This window comes from Botrytis deweyae, assembly GCF_014898535.1.
Source record: "Botrytis deweyae strain B1 chromosome Unknown BDEW_021, whole genome shotgun sequence".
Lineage (NCBI taxonomy): Eukaryota > Fungi > Ascomycota > Leotiomycetes > Helotiales > Sclerotiniaceae > Botrytis > Botrytis deweyae.
In genome coordinates this window covers 155,741-169,806 of record NW_024066228.1, presented here as the reverse complement: position 1 = coordinate 169,806, position 14,066 = coordinate 155,741, and the positions used below count along the sequence as shown (strand labels likewise).

Here is a 14,066-nt window from a genome sequence, read left to right as displayed (position 1 = left end):
AGTGTACTCTCTATATCTGGGGGTCATTATCTACCCGGGGCTGAGGCCACTCGTTAGGACATTTTATAGATATTTATTAATCACAATTTTTGGTTCATGATATGTGACTGGACTTGTCTTGAGAATATGAGTAAGTGATATCATGCGAATAATCAACAATTTAACTTATGAATAATTTAACTCCATGCCAAAAGACCATTTAAGTGCTACTTCTCACCACAATAAAATACTTTTCTCTTACAATATACAAACTAGCTCAAAGACAACAAGAAATCACCGAGATTGAGAATAACGTCACTAAAATGTCGACTTTGACACCTCCCGAAGACCAACCTGCCAGAGCCCGCAGCAAATCCATCGCACCAAATCAGCTCCAAGCTGCTACACACCTCCAGGGTGGAACTGTCAATAACACATTGCAAGTCTCATCGCCACCAAGATCCAAATCGATGCTCGATCTTTCAACTCCAGAACCAGAAACCACAGCAGGAGATAGCACGACTAATCCTCACTCACTTCTCGTTATGCAGTTCAAGAACAAACACGGAAGTAAAGATGGACGTACGGATTCTCAAGAATCTTTGAACAAGCCTGGAGGGTAAATATCACTTTTCCAAATTCAAAATGAAGTGCATACTAATTGTTTTTAGGATAATCGTCGGGGATTTTGGCTCGCAAGAATCGCTTGATGATCTTAGGAAGTAGGTTATTTTATTGAACTATCAAAATAAAGTCTATGCTAACCATATCAGGGCGAAGAATAGAATCACAAAGAGAAAGGTTCGTTTCGCGGGTGATCTTCATTTCGATAGCTCCAGGAATCGAGAGGAAACCATATTTGATTGTGAGATCGATTTGTAGACTATTCAATGGGAGAATGTTAGGAGAAGATTGAAGTGGTGGAAGGAGCAGCAGGGCGATGGATGGTAGTAAAAGAGCGTATAGACAGATTGAGAATCTAACATACAATGCGTTGAAGCTCACAAAACACAAACTCGATTTACTAGGTTCGGATTTCAGGTTGCGAGATGACGTTTATGGATATTCAAATTCATACGGTCATGATTGAAAAACGTAATGTGATTGAGTCATCGATGGTCGGCGTATTGAAATTTGGATCAGAATTTCGTAATACTACTGCGTAGTTGGTGAACAATACTGCAGATAAAGTGTTGCACGGTCGATGATGCATTGTTCAGGAGAGGCTCCAGTGTTTTGATCTCTTGAGTTTCATATATAAACCGCATCATTTGGTATCCAAAATCCCAGTTTCCTCGCAACCCTTTCAACGCTTCGAAATTAGAATATGCACCGCAACAAAAAGATATCAAACACAATGAACGCAGAATCACCTAAAGACCAATCTACATCTCTCTCTATAGCCACGGCCGAGTGGGGTGTTGATATAGACAAGAAACAAATCACCAATGACCCTAAAATCTGGGAAGAAATGTCTCATCTCGCATGGCCTACAAATAGTTTGATCCCCATGCTCCTCGAAGCTCGCAAATTTAGAGAAGAAGAGAGGATTGAAGAAGCGCGAGAGGTTATCAAACGCATTAAGAATACCCAGATGATCAGGAAGATAGAGGAAGAAGAGGAATCATATTTGAAAGGGGATGGGGATGCGGAAGGAGGAAAATGGTTGGTAGTCGATGCTATGGCTGTGATGGATGAGATGTGTGAGATGGATAGAAATTTTGGGGAAGATAAAGATACGAGGCATAAAGCAGAGAGAAGACTAGGGAAGTGCAATATATCATGGGCTGGCATGAATCGTTGGTCGAGGTTGTGGAACTGGTGCTTTGGACAGAGGAACTGAGTAGTGGATTTTTTGAGTTAAGAATTAATCTCGATTCATTGACGTAGAGATTATGCTGCCATCTAGAATTCTAATTACATACTCATGTTGCAGAGAAAAATTTAGCTAATGGTGGAAGTTTATTGGTAATTCTACCCATTGTAAAATTCGTCATTCAACCACAGGTGAATAACAAGTATCACACTCAAAATCTCAAAATTATTAGCTTCAAAATTCACTCACCCGTATCTCTTCGAAAACACCATCATAAAAAGTCGACGGCTTTGACTCCCAGACCCATTCCAACAAAATCTTCCCAAACCACCCTCACATATCCTCCAAAATGGGCTGTGGACCATCCAAACCATCCGTCCCTCCAAACGAAAAACATCAACGCCGATCCACCAGAGGTGCATACGCACCTCGCGCGAGTGATGGAAACGGTCTCCACGCATCACGACCCATTGGCATCTCATCATCTCACCGCGCCGTATCCACCCGCGTCATGAATGGATATGCGAGCTACCGCCACGCACAAAAAAAGAGTCACAACACCCTCGCCGAAGTGTCGACTGCGCGAAACCCTCAAGAAGAACAAGATAGAGTGAAGGAATCGAGATTGAGCTGGACGATTCCGGAAAGAAGATCTTCGCTAGGGGTTATTAGGCCGGGTGCACAAACCAATGGAGGCGGCACTATCGATGCCGGTAAGCTTGGAACCGGCACACTTGAAGCTAGCAAAGTCGGAGCATATACGGGAAGACGTCGAATCGGTCAATCGGTCAGTAATCCGGGTCTGAGCGCTGTACCACCGTCGATGCGAAGACAAGATGAAGATGATTTTGGTTCTCGACCTGTCTCGCCTGTTAGTTCGGTCGGTACGACGAAGTGGGATCGTCCTGGATTCGTTGTTAGGGGCTGAGATTGGTATGATAGTGGATATTAAAGCACTGGGCGGAGGAATAGTGTGATGGACATTGGGGCTTTTGGATGTTGTGGAAACTTGATGGAGTAGATATTTGAACCTAGTGAAGGTTTAGTTGGATCTGAATTGGACGAGAAGATTGCGTAATTAGGAGATGAGCACTGCAGAGATTCAAAGACTGTCTAGTAATGGGAGATACGGGGTGGGAGTGGATGAGTAACTTGTGTTGGAACCGACAGGAATAATAGAAAAGCATATTCGTTCAAGCTATTCCCAGAATTTAATGATCAACAATACCTTTCCTGATCGAATGATTTACTACACCTTCACCCATACTATTTCCTCATTCATTGTGATGCTATTATGCTTTGAATTCTCCTTAATACATATTAACTACCGGCCTATCTAAGCAGGCAGAGGAAACTGAACATGAGGATCATATTTCTCCCAATCCAGAAGAAACATTCTTTTCAAATCAGGATCTTTTCTGAAAATTATACACACATCCTGGTGTTCATTTTGACTCCATCCAATTATTTGACAAGCCTACTCGTTACAAACATATGATTAGCATCGCAGTCATCATTGTAACATGAAAACAGAAGGAGAAGAAAGTTTGAATTAAGTCTTACCCTACTACAATACCAGAACATTGAACATTTCTGGCACTTGAACAGCGAGGCTGATTTCTTCTGACATCCATGACACATCCTTAGACCATTCGTTTCTGTTGAAAACACTTGGACTTGATCGTTCAACGCGAATAGCTCTTTCAAAGAAAGTGTGAAGATCTATTTGTTATTGGATATGGTTAGTGGTAGACAGCTAAAATAGCTAAAGAGATATATAATTGATAAGCACATTACCTTCAAACAAAGTTCATCATCATGAAGAATACCAATCTTTCCACCATAATTTTCATCTTCAACCGAAAACTCGTGGGGGTTTGCGTTGATGATCGCAACTGTGTGTCCTACTTTGACTCTATTTGGTGGTAATTCTCTCCCCCTTTCTTCGGTTTTGAATGCGAGCTTGACCTCTTTACCATCAACATCTTTGACTGCCAACGTCGATTTCCCAAACTTAGTCGTGTGAGTAATCTCTCCAAAGAAACACCAATGATTTCGTGCCCTGAAAAAATGATTTTCGTTGGTCTCGTAGTAGTCGCTGTTGCTTGTAAAGGGCAAGTTGATGGTTGGTGGAAAAATGGCGCGGCTTCTAAAATCGACTATCTGTTGCACAAAACGCGCTTGCTCTCTTTTCCATAGCCACGCTTCAAAAATTTCGGGAGAAGAACCAGTGGGGATTTCGTCGACTGTTGTTTTCCATGCCTTTGAATGCCCGAATAGTTCGTATTCAGTAGGGTTGTCAACTAGGTACCCCCATTTTTGTATTTCCATACAGTCACTGCCATAGACTATTTTAAAGTTAGATATTGCCATCTCCGCGAAAACCTTTCCTCTGGCCAAGTCGCTATGCTCGAGAACCCTCTCGGCGATAGCCACATATAGTCGCCCCATATCGGCAACACCGGTTTCCTGCTCATTATAAAGACGGACTAGCTGATCGAATTCACGAAGTTCCCGTAATAGTCTTCCACATCTGCTCGCTGCGATACGACCAAAAATGAATGACGACAGTCTGGGTATTTCACTCAATTGCCTATCACTGTTCTTGCTCTCATTTTCTGGCAAGGAGCAGAGACCACATGAACAATCAAACCCGAAATTTCTCTGAAGACTTGCACGCCGAACTGTGCGGGATTTAAAGAGACCAAGATAGTTTATCGTAATTTCATCATTTTTAGGAATGTCTTTCAGAGCTGTGACGGCGATTTGTTGGCTACTCTCCATCCAGTGCGCTCCGGCGTTTCTATCACAAGCATGGTTGATACGACATGCATTAGCGAAAAGCCCGGCTCTTTTGTGTTGATTTTGAGATCCGCCTGAATTGCCCCGCTCTAAAATACAAGTTCCTTCCAAAGGCAGAGAATTTGTGTTGAAAATCGCACATAACCGTTCGATTCCATTTGTGTATGGATCCATATGACCGAAAGAAAAGCAATCCTGTCGCTGTTCAAGAGTGAGAGCAGACCATTGTCTCAAGATGCAAGATCGAAGATCCTCTCCGGGTAATTCAGTTCCTAATAACAATGCAGACTCAGAAAGAATTCGTGTGCCCCTGGGGATATCTACGGTCGCAATGAGACCTAGACCTTTCCCTGGCACATGCTGCTTCGCATACATTCGACCAGCCATCGTGATACACTTATCCAGACTATCCGCCTTCGGATCTGCGTGACCTCTTTATCTGAAAATCAGGTTGGCTTCAAGACTTTGTGAAAGTGAATATGAGAATGCCAGTAGGAGAATGAACCAATATAACCAACCATAATGAAATTGTTTGCAGTGAATTCGTTTGATCAGAACGAATGTAAGATTTCTAAATGATGTGCATTATTGATGCATGTGACTTGTAAAACTGCGGAATCACATAAAAGAATGAACAAGGGAGAAGGTTTGATCCTTCGTGCATGCAAGGAGCTTTGTGATGCATGGAGGATAAATGAAGCACTAGCACTTGTGCCTCAAACTTCGACATGAGAAAGAAGTAGAATGTAGTGGCTGGTTTTATTCACTCTATCATGAACCTTCATCTATGGCAAGTGCTCCATGGATATCTCCTGCTTAATTTCCTACAGCAGTCGACAAAGGAAATTGAACAACGCCATTGAACTCGTCCCACTTCATCAAAAACATCCCTCGCAAATCAGGCTTCTTGAGGATTTTGCAATCATTTTTGTGGCCCTTAGTGTTCCAGCCGTTCTTCTGACATTTCTGTTTGTTGTGCACATGATAGTTAGTATGCGCACTAGTATACATGATCGCGGAGCCTCTGTGTTAGACTAACCTGATTGCAATACCAGAAAAAGGAACACCCGCTGCATTTAACCATTGACGATGACTTCTTACCACATCCATGGCATTTTCTGGCATTATCAACCTCTCTTTTCGTAGAAAATTCTTGAGTCAGATCTCTTAATGCAATCAAGTGAGACAACGATATTGGGAAGATCTGTATCACATTGTTAAATATAGACCAATATATGGGTATCTAGTGGAAACCAGTCGAGTACCATACCTGAAGTAATGCGACGTTTTCAAGGCTGATATAGGTTTCTGTAAATTTGTCGTCACGTTGCGCATAGAGAATTGCAACCGTGTGCGCTTTTCGAAGTCTAGGAAATATACCTCGTGCATTGGTTTCGAGGAAGAGCTGGACTTCTCTTTCATCAACGTCTTTGACCAGAATTGCGAGAACTGATATGTCAAACTCTAGAATCTCGCCCAAGAAACACCAGTGGCGTCGCGGTCGGTAATTGAACTTTCCAGCATTTTCATAGAACTCTGGGCTCGTCCGTTGTCTATGCGGAAGTTCCAGCAATGAGGGGAAAATAGAGTTGCTCAAAAAACTGTTTGGGCTTTCGAAATAAATTTGCGAATTCTGTAGTCCCTCTCTTCTCCAAAGCCAGTCTTCAAATCCATTTGAATCAAGACTTGACGGGACATCATGGACGGGTGTTGCCCAATCTAGAGATGACAACCCGTAGTAGATGTTCATAGATGGATGGTTCGCTCGTTGCTTGTTATCGAGCACTTGTAGACTGTCGCTGCCATATGATATTCTCAAGTAAGGTGTTGCCTTCTCAGCCAATATACGAGCTCTTGCCAAGTCACCGTGACCTATGTTCATCTTAGAAGCTTCAACAAAAAGTCCACCCAATAAGCTGACACCCATTTCTTTGCCAGAGAGTAGCTGAACTGCTTGATCCATGTAGCGGACGCCCTGCAACGGATTTCTCATAAAGGTGCCTGGAATCAGAGTCATGATCCGAGCGATATTCATGAACTCTCTGTCATTTTGCATGGATTCCCTGGCAGGTAAAGCACAAAGATTGCATGAGCATAAAAATTTGAATTTCTCTTGGAGAACCTGACGTCGAATTTCGCGAGGCCATGAGCGAGATCCAAGATAGCTTATTGTGATCTCTTCGCCTTCGTGGATGTCTCTCAGCGCGTGGATAGTGTGCTTTCGGATATTCGTGTTCCAGTTGCTAAAGGCGTTGTTATCGCAGGCGTGGTTGATCCGACAAGCTTCAATGAACAGTCCACCCTCATCGTCACTTGCCATGGGAAGACCATTTGTCTTGAAGATACCGAAGTATTGCTCATCCGCATTCTTGTAAGGGTGTACATTTTTCAGAGATAGAAATGCTTGCTGTTGTTCATTATTGAGGGCATTGAATTGACCTCGGAGGGAAAATCCCGGGGGTGCTTGTTTAGGCCTCGTCATAATTGGCTTCTCTTCAATGATTCGAGTACCCTTAGGAATGTCCTGGGTAGCAACAAGACCTTTTCCCTTTCCCTGCACATCTTGCAATGCGTATCTCGGATTTTCCGGCATCCTATATCGTTTTTTTCTTTTCGCTTTGTTATTCTCTATCTTCCGACTAAGAAAGTTGATGAGAGAATACTGAAATTGAAGATGTGAGAAGGGTTCTAAATCAATTGAAAATTATATTGCCTTTGGCTGCAAAGGTTGATTTGTATAAACAAAATGAACTTGTTGATGGTAGATGGAAGCTGGCCTGAAAATAATCATTAGAAGAGTGTGACTTTTTGAATCGGTTTGTTTTAAAAGAAAATTAATTATGCAGTACGCACAATCTTAGGGATCAAGGGTTTCCCTGGCTTTTGTTAGACCCTTTTATGCCACATAAGGATTCTGTTGCACCATAAATACAGATTAATGTATTCCAATTGCTTGAAATTGTTGATTAATTCGAAATGGTTGGAATTGGATTTAGTAGAAAACATAGATAAAGTATTAAACTTAATCTCGGTCATTTTTGGTTATGTGTGTTAGAATACTTACCTGGTGTGCCAAAGAATCTCTCAAAGGCCCGAACGACACCTAGATTGCAGTACGCGTGTTTGCATGATGCGTGTAGCATGACAACAGAGTTACAGTTCCCCTGGGAAAGGCATCAGCTAATCGAAAAAATCGGCTTGCTTTTCATGTGATATCGCAAACATATTCCCAATGGAACCTCAACAGAAATGAGGCAGGATTTAATTGGTATGAGCTTATAGAAGCTCTCAACGTTCTTCATGGAAGACAGGAAGGTTACAATCATTGTATGATACCCATGGTTTCATCCTGGACTCTTTGCTTCATGGAGAGACTTTTCGCACTCTATGCAACCAATATATTCTATCTTTTCAGAAAGATAACAGAATTCAATGCCGATGGTCTCGTCCATGATCATCGACGAGTTTGAAAATACCGCTTCCATCCTATCGATATGATATGTTCACGGCCGCTACTAACGGATAGTGACAGTAAAGCTACATACAGGTGGCTTTGGCTTTTGTTTGCGCTTGGCATTGCAGAATCTTGACATGGACCCCTCGCATTTCACTTCATGCGTCAATTGCTGTTGCTATCTAAATTGGCCACTTCCAATATTGCCAATTTGCCATACAAATATTACTCTCAGTCGAACTTTCGACCCCACAATCGTTTTGTAGTAGTAATTTTCAGTCTGCTCTTGTAATCAAGACGATTGTACTTGATGATGCATGTCTGAGTAGATGGTGAAATGGGAGATTGCATCGTCAGCAAACAAAGAGACAGTTTGAGATGAAGATCTTGGTTTCCATTCCAACGGAATGACAAACGGAAATCTCCACTTCTCCACTCAAGACACAGGTCGGGAGCAATCTCGGGATGTTTGGTGTTGGTGATATCATGGCCAAACCAAGGACGACAAGTCGTCAATATGCTATGAAGAGATGAAGAAACTCCAAATTCTCAAATGCAATGGAAAAATAAACCCAAATGCAAACATCTATAGGGTTACAGCGCCATATGTTACCAGTCAGCTTTTTTTGTCTCTTGGGCCTGGATCCCCAGTAATGTATGTTATAGTGCAACGAACCTTATCCCCACAGATATCCTCATCCCTCATGAACCCCCATTATTCAATTGTCCAATACCTGAACTACCGATATCTCAAGTCCGATTATTGGTGCTGGGCGGGATTCGGAGTTGTCCCGGAATTGTGATGACAATTTATCCGAGGCCAAGCTTCATCGTCTCCCCCGCAATTGACAAATACCATAGTCAGGACAGCTAAGAAGCTTAAGATATAAACATCACTCTGATCTCAGGTTGTTTTTCTGTTCAATTGTTTCAATCAAATACCAACAAGTTATATAATTATCTCCAAAATCTACCAAAATGGCTGATCAAACCAAGATTGCAACGCTCGACGTAAGTATACCTTTCACTCAAAAAATACCCCGCTTCTGAGGACAACAACTACCATATGAAGAGAATTGGCAAGAGTTCTTCGCCACTAACACATTCAACGCAGAGCACACTTGTCGACCGTCTTCCCACCTCTTCCAAAACCCTCTTTGAAGCCAAAGCCACCAAAGCTTTAACCTTCGAATCCATCGCCAACCAACTCGGCCGCTCCGAAGTCGCGGTTGCTGCACTCTTCTACGGCCAATCGCAAGCCTCTGCCGCCGACATTGAGAAGCTTTCTCAAATTCTCGACGTACCACAATCGAAACTCGAGGCCGAGCTCGGAGGTTTCCCAGACCGTGGACGTGCCGGTCCTATGCCTCCAGTTGAACCTCTCATCTACCGATTGTATGAAATTGTTCAGAACTACGGATATGCTTACAAGGCCGTTATGAACGAGAAGTTTGGAGATGGAATTATGAGTGCTATTTCTTTCAGTACCAAGGTCGAGAAGGAGACTGATGAGCAGGGAAACAACTGGGCCGTTATTACTTTGAGAGGAAAGTGGTTGCCATTCTCCAGATTTTAAATTGGCTTGGAATGGCAGGAGAGAAGGGATTTCAACTGGAGGCTTTCTGAGGGAAAAATGACAGGCTGAATGGGCGACCAATTTGCCACCTGGGTTCTACGATTAATTATGAAAAATATGAAGAAATTAATGAATCAATGAATGTTTTACACAACACTCTAACACCACAGGTGTGATCTGAGCATTCACCAAAGGTGACTTCCACTCATTTTGCGAAAATCTCACTTCACCTATCCTTCACGTATTATTCTTGCAATTTCTTTTTCAATCCGTGCATTGAAATTATATGATATCAAATCGGTCTCGACCAAAAAATTTCTCGGGAGAGTTCTCTTGATGTCTCATTATCCAGTTTCAGACCATCCCATACCACGTTTATTCCTTGAACAATTCCATTATTCTTGGCTGCATTGCTACATATTTCCAGTCGAAATATGAAGTGTCCTGAATACTATCAAGACATCAAAACAAAGAATTTTATTTTGTCTGCTATTTACAACGCTGATGATGTGCTCTTTTCACGAACTTTTGAGCAAGGAAAATTTCTCCCGACCAAGTAAGGTGACATAGTAGAATGTTGCAAGAAACCCGAACATCTGAAATTATTGCGAGAACTCCAGAAGTTCAGAGAGATTAACTGTCGTGGAATATAGTGACGACCGTTATTAGCCGAAATTTTGGGGTAATATTTGGCGTTATACAAGTGCAAGTCAAAATCATGATACCTCCTTGATTTAGCCGATGCAATTATCAACATTTCATAGTCAAACCAATTTCATATTCACACGAACATACATCATCATATCACATCACATCACATATCACCATCCAAAAAGAAGTCATAATATAGGGAAAGCAAAATAAGAGTTTGATTCCCTCCAGTATAAAAGGGCGCATCACCATCCCAAAAGAACAGCAACGTCCCACGAAAAATATCGAGCGGCAGAAAATTTCCCGAAATTCCTTCTTCCATTGCGAAACGAAAGAAGTCATCAAGCTTGTCCGAAAAAGAATCCTCGCCCCTATAACCGCAATGTGTACGAAAAACGATGTGAGTGATCAATCACATCGTCGATTGTCGATTATGTGTGTCGAAGTGTAAAAAGGTGGAGTGGTATGGAATACCGATAATCGAAGGGTGGAAGTTGGGGCCAAAGTGTATCATGACCGTAATGAATGTGGTGGTGTGTATTGAAGACCATGGGAAGCCCAATACTGCCGATAAAATCTTTTTCTATTTTATAAAGTGTCTATTTTTCTAGAAAACCCATCTAAGTGAACGTTCGTGTGCGCAGCATTGAGGAGATTGCTAAAAGTGGTGCAAAGTGATAGGGATAGGGAAAGTTTGTCTCGAATATCTCGCATCTATTTCGTTCCGATTCGTCGTCGTTAAACGTGTTTGTTATTCGCAAGCGTATCGAGCGATTCGTGTCTCGGAAGGAAAATAATGAAAGTCGTATATCCAGCGTGCTCTATCGCTCCTCCAAAATCATCTCGGAAAGAGATGATTTATGCCTTCTGAACGTTGCAACCACGGCCTGGGCCACGTTGGATGTTGCATCCACGGCCTGGTCCGGCGGTCTTCTGGACGTTACATCCACGTCCTGGTCCCTTTTGAACATTGCATCCACGGCCGGGTCCGGCCTTTTGGAGAGTGCATCCACGTCCTGGTCCTTGCATTTTGATTGATTTATTGGGGTGGGTTTTGTTTTTTTTTGGTAAAAAGATTGTATATAAGTGAATGTAATTTGGTGAAGAAGAAAAGTCTAGGAATGAGGGTTGGAGGAGGGGTATTTATAGGGAATTCTCGAGGAGGAATTGGGGAATTGTTCAGGGAGAGACAAAGAATTCTGAGTTCTGGACCATTAAGATGGTATGAAAAGGGAGTTTGTAAAGGAGAGAGAACAGCCCAAGGAATAAGCATCGATTCTGGCTTCTAGAAGACTTTTCGAAGGAAATTCTTATTTACAGTTTCACATCAAATCACTCATCAAACAAGGAGATTCGGAAGATCCGATTCCAAGTGGAAGACAGGTTCTCCCATAGAATGAAAGAAGATCGTACGTCAAATTGAAGCTACTCACCCTTGATATTGTCCTCGAACCTAAACATTGTTCTTGAACTCCCAGTAACCAACAAGGAAATGAACATCAGCTGACCAATCTCAGCTGCACAAGTCATTTCTCCCTTCAAAAATCCATCAAACTAGAAATCAAAAACTTACAGGCGACGCCTTACAATTTTCCACTTCATCAAAAGACTTTTCAAAGTCATTACCATATCCTAAGATCGTGAGAAAATTCATGAAGCTATTCAACCATGAAATTTCTCGCGAAAAACATCAAAGAAATATGAAAACCAAAGAATTTTTAAGCGAACCCCTTAGTATTGTCTCCTTAACATTGTTCATTTAGGGCCTCGAGTCAAAGGATTGAAGAGGAAATGTTCTAGAAGAAATTGATAGAAGGGTCTAGAAGCTTTTTCTTCCAGTATTCAGAGCGGAATATCATATCGCTGGGTGGGAGGTAGTGGAATGAGTCGATGGGGCGACATTTTATGTCGGAAACTTCAGGAATAACCTCAACATTTCCATTTCTGAAAACCTCACTCAATGAATTCTTTGTTCTATTACATATCACCCGAGGAGTTAAACTTACCTTGTATCTCAGAGGTTTACACTAGGTCAAGGAGAATACAACCTAGTTTCCACATCAAAAGAATTCTGGCCCTTCCGCCTATTCTCTCCGTAACCAAATACCGGACCCTCCGATTCGCTTCAACTCACGCCTTAAACCTTTCATACCAAAAAGATATCAAGGAATGTATTTCCAAACTCCCCTCGTGCTGGTCATATGTTTGAGATATTTTCTCAACAGAAAGAAGCCATAGTTCTCGATATACCCCGAGTCCAGCTACACTTGCTCGAAAGATTTCATCTGAAGAAGTAAAATGAAAATCATTCCATGAATTTCCTTATACTCAACCCGTATCTTCCCGTAATAATCAGTCTAGAGATATGGAATACCTGTGTGAATATCTAGAACATGTATTATCTCTCCCATGAAGGAAACGTGTTTGTTTCAAGCAGGCAGGTATATACCGGTAAGATAACTGCAACTTTTCACAATGCAACTTCTATAGGAAAGAGATTGTTTGGGCTCTATCTCATTGTGCAGGAATTTTGCTGCGTGAAGCGGATTATCGGAAGTTGAAGTATCAGTTTAGGAAGCTGTTCCATTTCTACGAGCAATTTAAAGCTGCCCTGGGTGGAGCCAACCTAGGTATCTGTGAGTAAAGTAATATGAATCCCTCTCAGTTCATCAGCAATGGTTCAGTATATTCAGTGAAGTTACTTCCTACCTGCTGGGTAAACTTTCACTAAGCTCGGCTAATCGGCGTTCCGGTTTCCATGATGAGGAGGTTGCTTCCTTTTTCTGCTGTTTACTGTTCTTATCATGTTGTCACCAAGTTCTTGTGCATCTTTTTGGATTAAGTAGTATTTTTGCATCATTTATTCCTATTAGTTCTCTCCTTCCAAGAGAATTCTTAACCGGTTGGGTGGTATTTGAATCACACCTTCCTCGTGGAAGGTCTAGGATTAAAAGTTCCGGAGATTTGCTGGAAATCATGTCTGGGGAAGTAGACTGTTCTTGAGATTTCATTTAGGAGGCTTGGTTTGATGTTGTTGTGTGGTACTTAATGTTGCTGTAATTGAGTGGTTGAGATGCTTACCTACCTAGATAGATTGTTGTTAGTCATTCGCAAAATGGTCAGCCAGATTGTCGAGCGTTTATCTTCTCGGGCTTCATCTTTTGTTTGAAAAGACTTTAGTTGATGTGGGTAAGTATTGGTGAAGCTTCTCCATAGAATTGTTGAAGGGCTCAGATCGTTTTTGGATTCATCTTTGCTTGTGAAAAGACATGGAGACGAAGAAGCCCGGGATGTGTTTACATGATTTCCGCACTTTTCATAGGTGAAATATCAACATTCCCCCCCCAGGGGTGTCTCTATTCCTTCATGTTTATCCATTGAAGGTTGCCATTCCTCACATCAATCGTCGGTGATGCTGACGTGGGTATCTTGAGATATCAATCATTGCTACTTTCTTCTTCATTAACAAATCTTACGTATTTCCTTCCCCAATTTCTACCATTCAAATACATCTTCTCTCCCAATTTTACTGTCCGATCGTCCCCTTTCAAGGTTGCAATAATTATCCGCAATGTTCCACGCCAACTCCCTCCTCGTTCCTTCCTTAAACAACGAGAACTCCAGTGTTTGCACTGTTTGCTCGCCTTTTCCCACCCTAGAGCCCTTGATTGACCTAGCACAGACCATACTGTTTTCCTATAAAGATCGGGCTTCCTGCCGTCGTTCTCCTCTTCTTTTTCTTTTCTTCTTCACGCACCCCTGAAAATCAACAATTTTTGTCATCAAAA

General features: G+C 42.0%; 6 protein-coding genes across 6 annotated transcripts; 4 read left to right on the top strand and 2 right to left on the bottom strand.

The window, feature by feature from the left end:
* Positions 1-302: 302 nt before the first annotated feature.
* On the top strand, positions 303-861 carry EAE98_008204 (uncharacterized protein; the record flags this gene model as incomplete). The annotated part of the gene is made up of 3 exons (XM_038955827.1): positions 303-598; positions 651-701; positions 753-861. The coding sequence occupies 3 exons, from the start codon at positions 303-305 to the stop codon at positions 859-861; spliced, it is 456 nt and encodes a 151-aa protein (XP_038807693.1).
* Positions 862-1,336: 475 nt separating this feature from the next.
* On the top strand, positions 1,337-1,822 carry EAE98_008203 (uncharacterized protein; the record flags this gene model as incomplete). Its single annotated transcript, XM_038955826.1, has 1 exon — positions 1,337-1,822. The coding sequence occupies one exon, from the start codon at positions 1,337-1,339 to the stop codon at positions 1,820-1,822; it is 486 nt and encodes a 161-aa protein (XP_038807692.1).
* Positions 1,823-2,144: 322 nt separating this feature from the next.
* Positions 2,145-2,723, top strand: EAE98_008202 (uncharacterized protein; the record flags this gene model as incomplete). Its single annotated transcript, XM_038955825.1, has 1 exon — positions 2,145-2,723. The coding sequence occupies one exon, from the start codon at positions 2,145-2,147 to the stop codon at positions 2,721-2,723; it is 579 nt and encodes a 192-aa protein (XP_038807691.1).
* A 536-nt stretch (positions 2,724-3,259) lies between these two features.
* On the bottom strand, positions 3,260-4,984 carry EAE98_008201 (uncharacterized protein; the record flags this gene model as incomplete). The annotated part of the gene is made up of 2 exons (XM_038955824.1): positions 3,260-3,517; positions 3,593-4,984. The coding sequence occupies 2 exons, from the start codon at positions 4,982-4,984 to the stop codon at positions 3,260-3,262; spliced, it is 1,650 nt and encodes a 549-aa protein (XP_038807690.1).
* A 429-nt stretch (positions 4,985-5,413) lies between these two features.
* Positions 5,414-7,190, bottom strand: EAE98_008200 (uncharacterized protein; the record flags this gene model as incomplete). Its single annotated transcript, XM_038955823.1, has 3 exons — positions 5,414-5,563; positions 5,637-5,801; positions 5,868-7,190. 3 exons carry the CDS (start codon positions 7,188-7,190, stop codon positions 5,414-5,416), a joined length of 1,638 nt encoding a protein of 545 aa, XP_038807689.1.
* A 1,731-nt stretch (positions 7,191-8,921) lies between these two features.
* Positions 8,922-9,869, top strand: EAE98_008199 (uncharacterized protein). The gene is made up of 2 exons (XM_038955822.1): positions 8,922-9,062; positions 9,166-9,869. Exons 1-2 carry the CDS (start codon positions 9,030-9,032, stop codon positions 9,625-9,627), a joined length of 495 nt encoding a protein of 164 aa, XP_038807688.1. The 5' UTR covers positions 8,922-9,029; the 3' UTR covers positions 9,628-9,869.
* The last annotated feature ends 4,197 nt before the right edge of the window (positions 9,870-14,066 follow it).

Coding starts and splice junctions, on each gene's coding strand:
- EAE98_008199 (XM_038955822.1), top strand. CDS start 9,030: ATGGCTGATCAAACCAAGATTGCAACGCTCGAC. Junction 9,063..9,165: donor CCAAGATTGCAACGCTCGAC/GTAAGTATACCT, acceptor CATTCAACGCAG/AGCACACTTGTCGACCGTCT.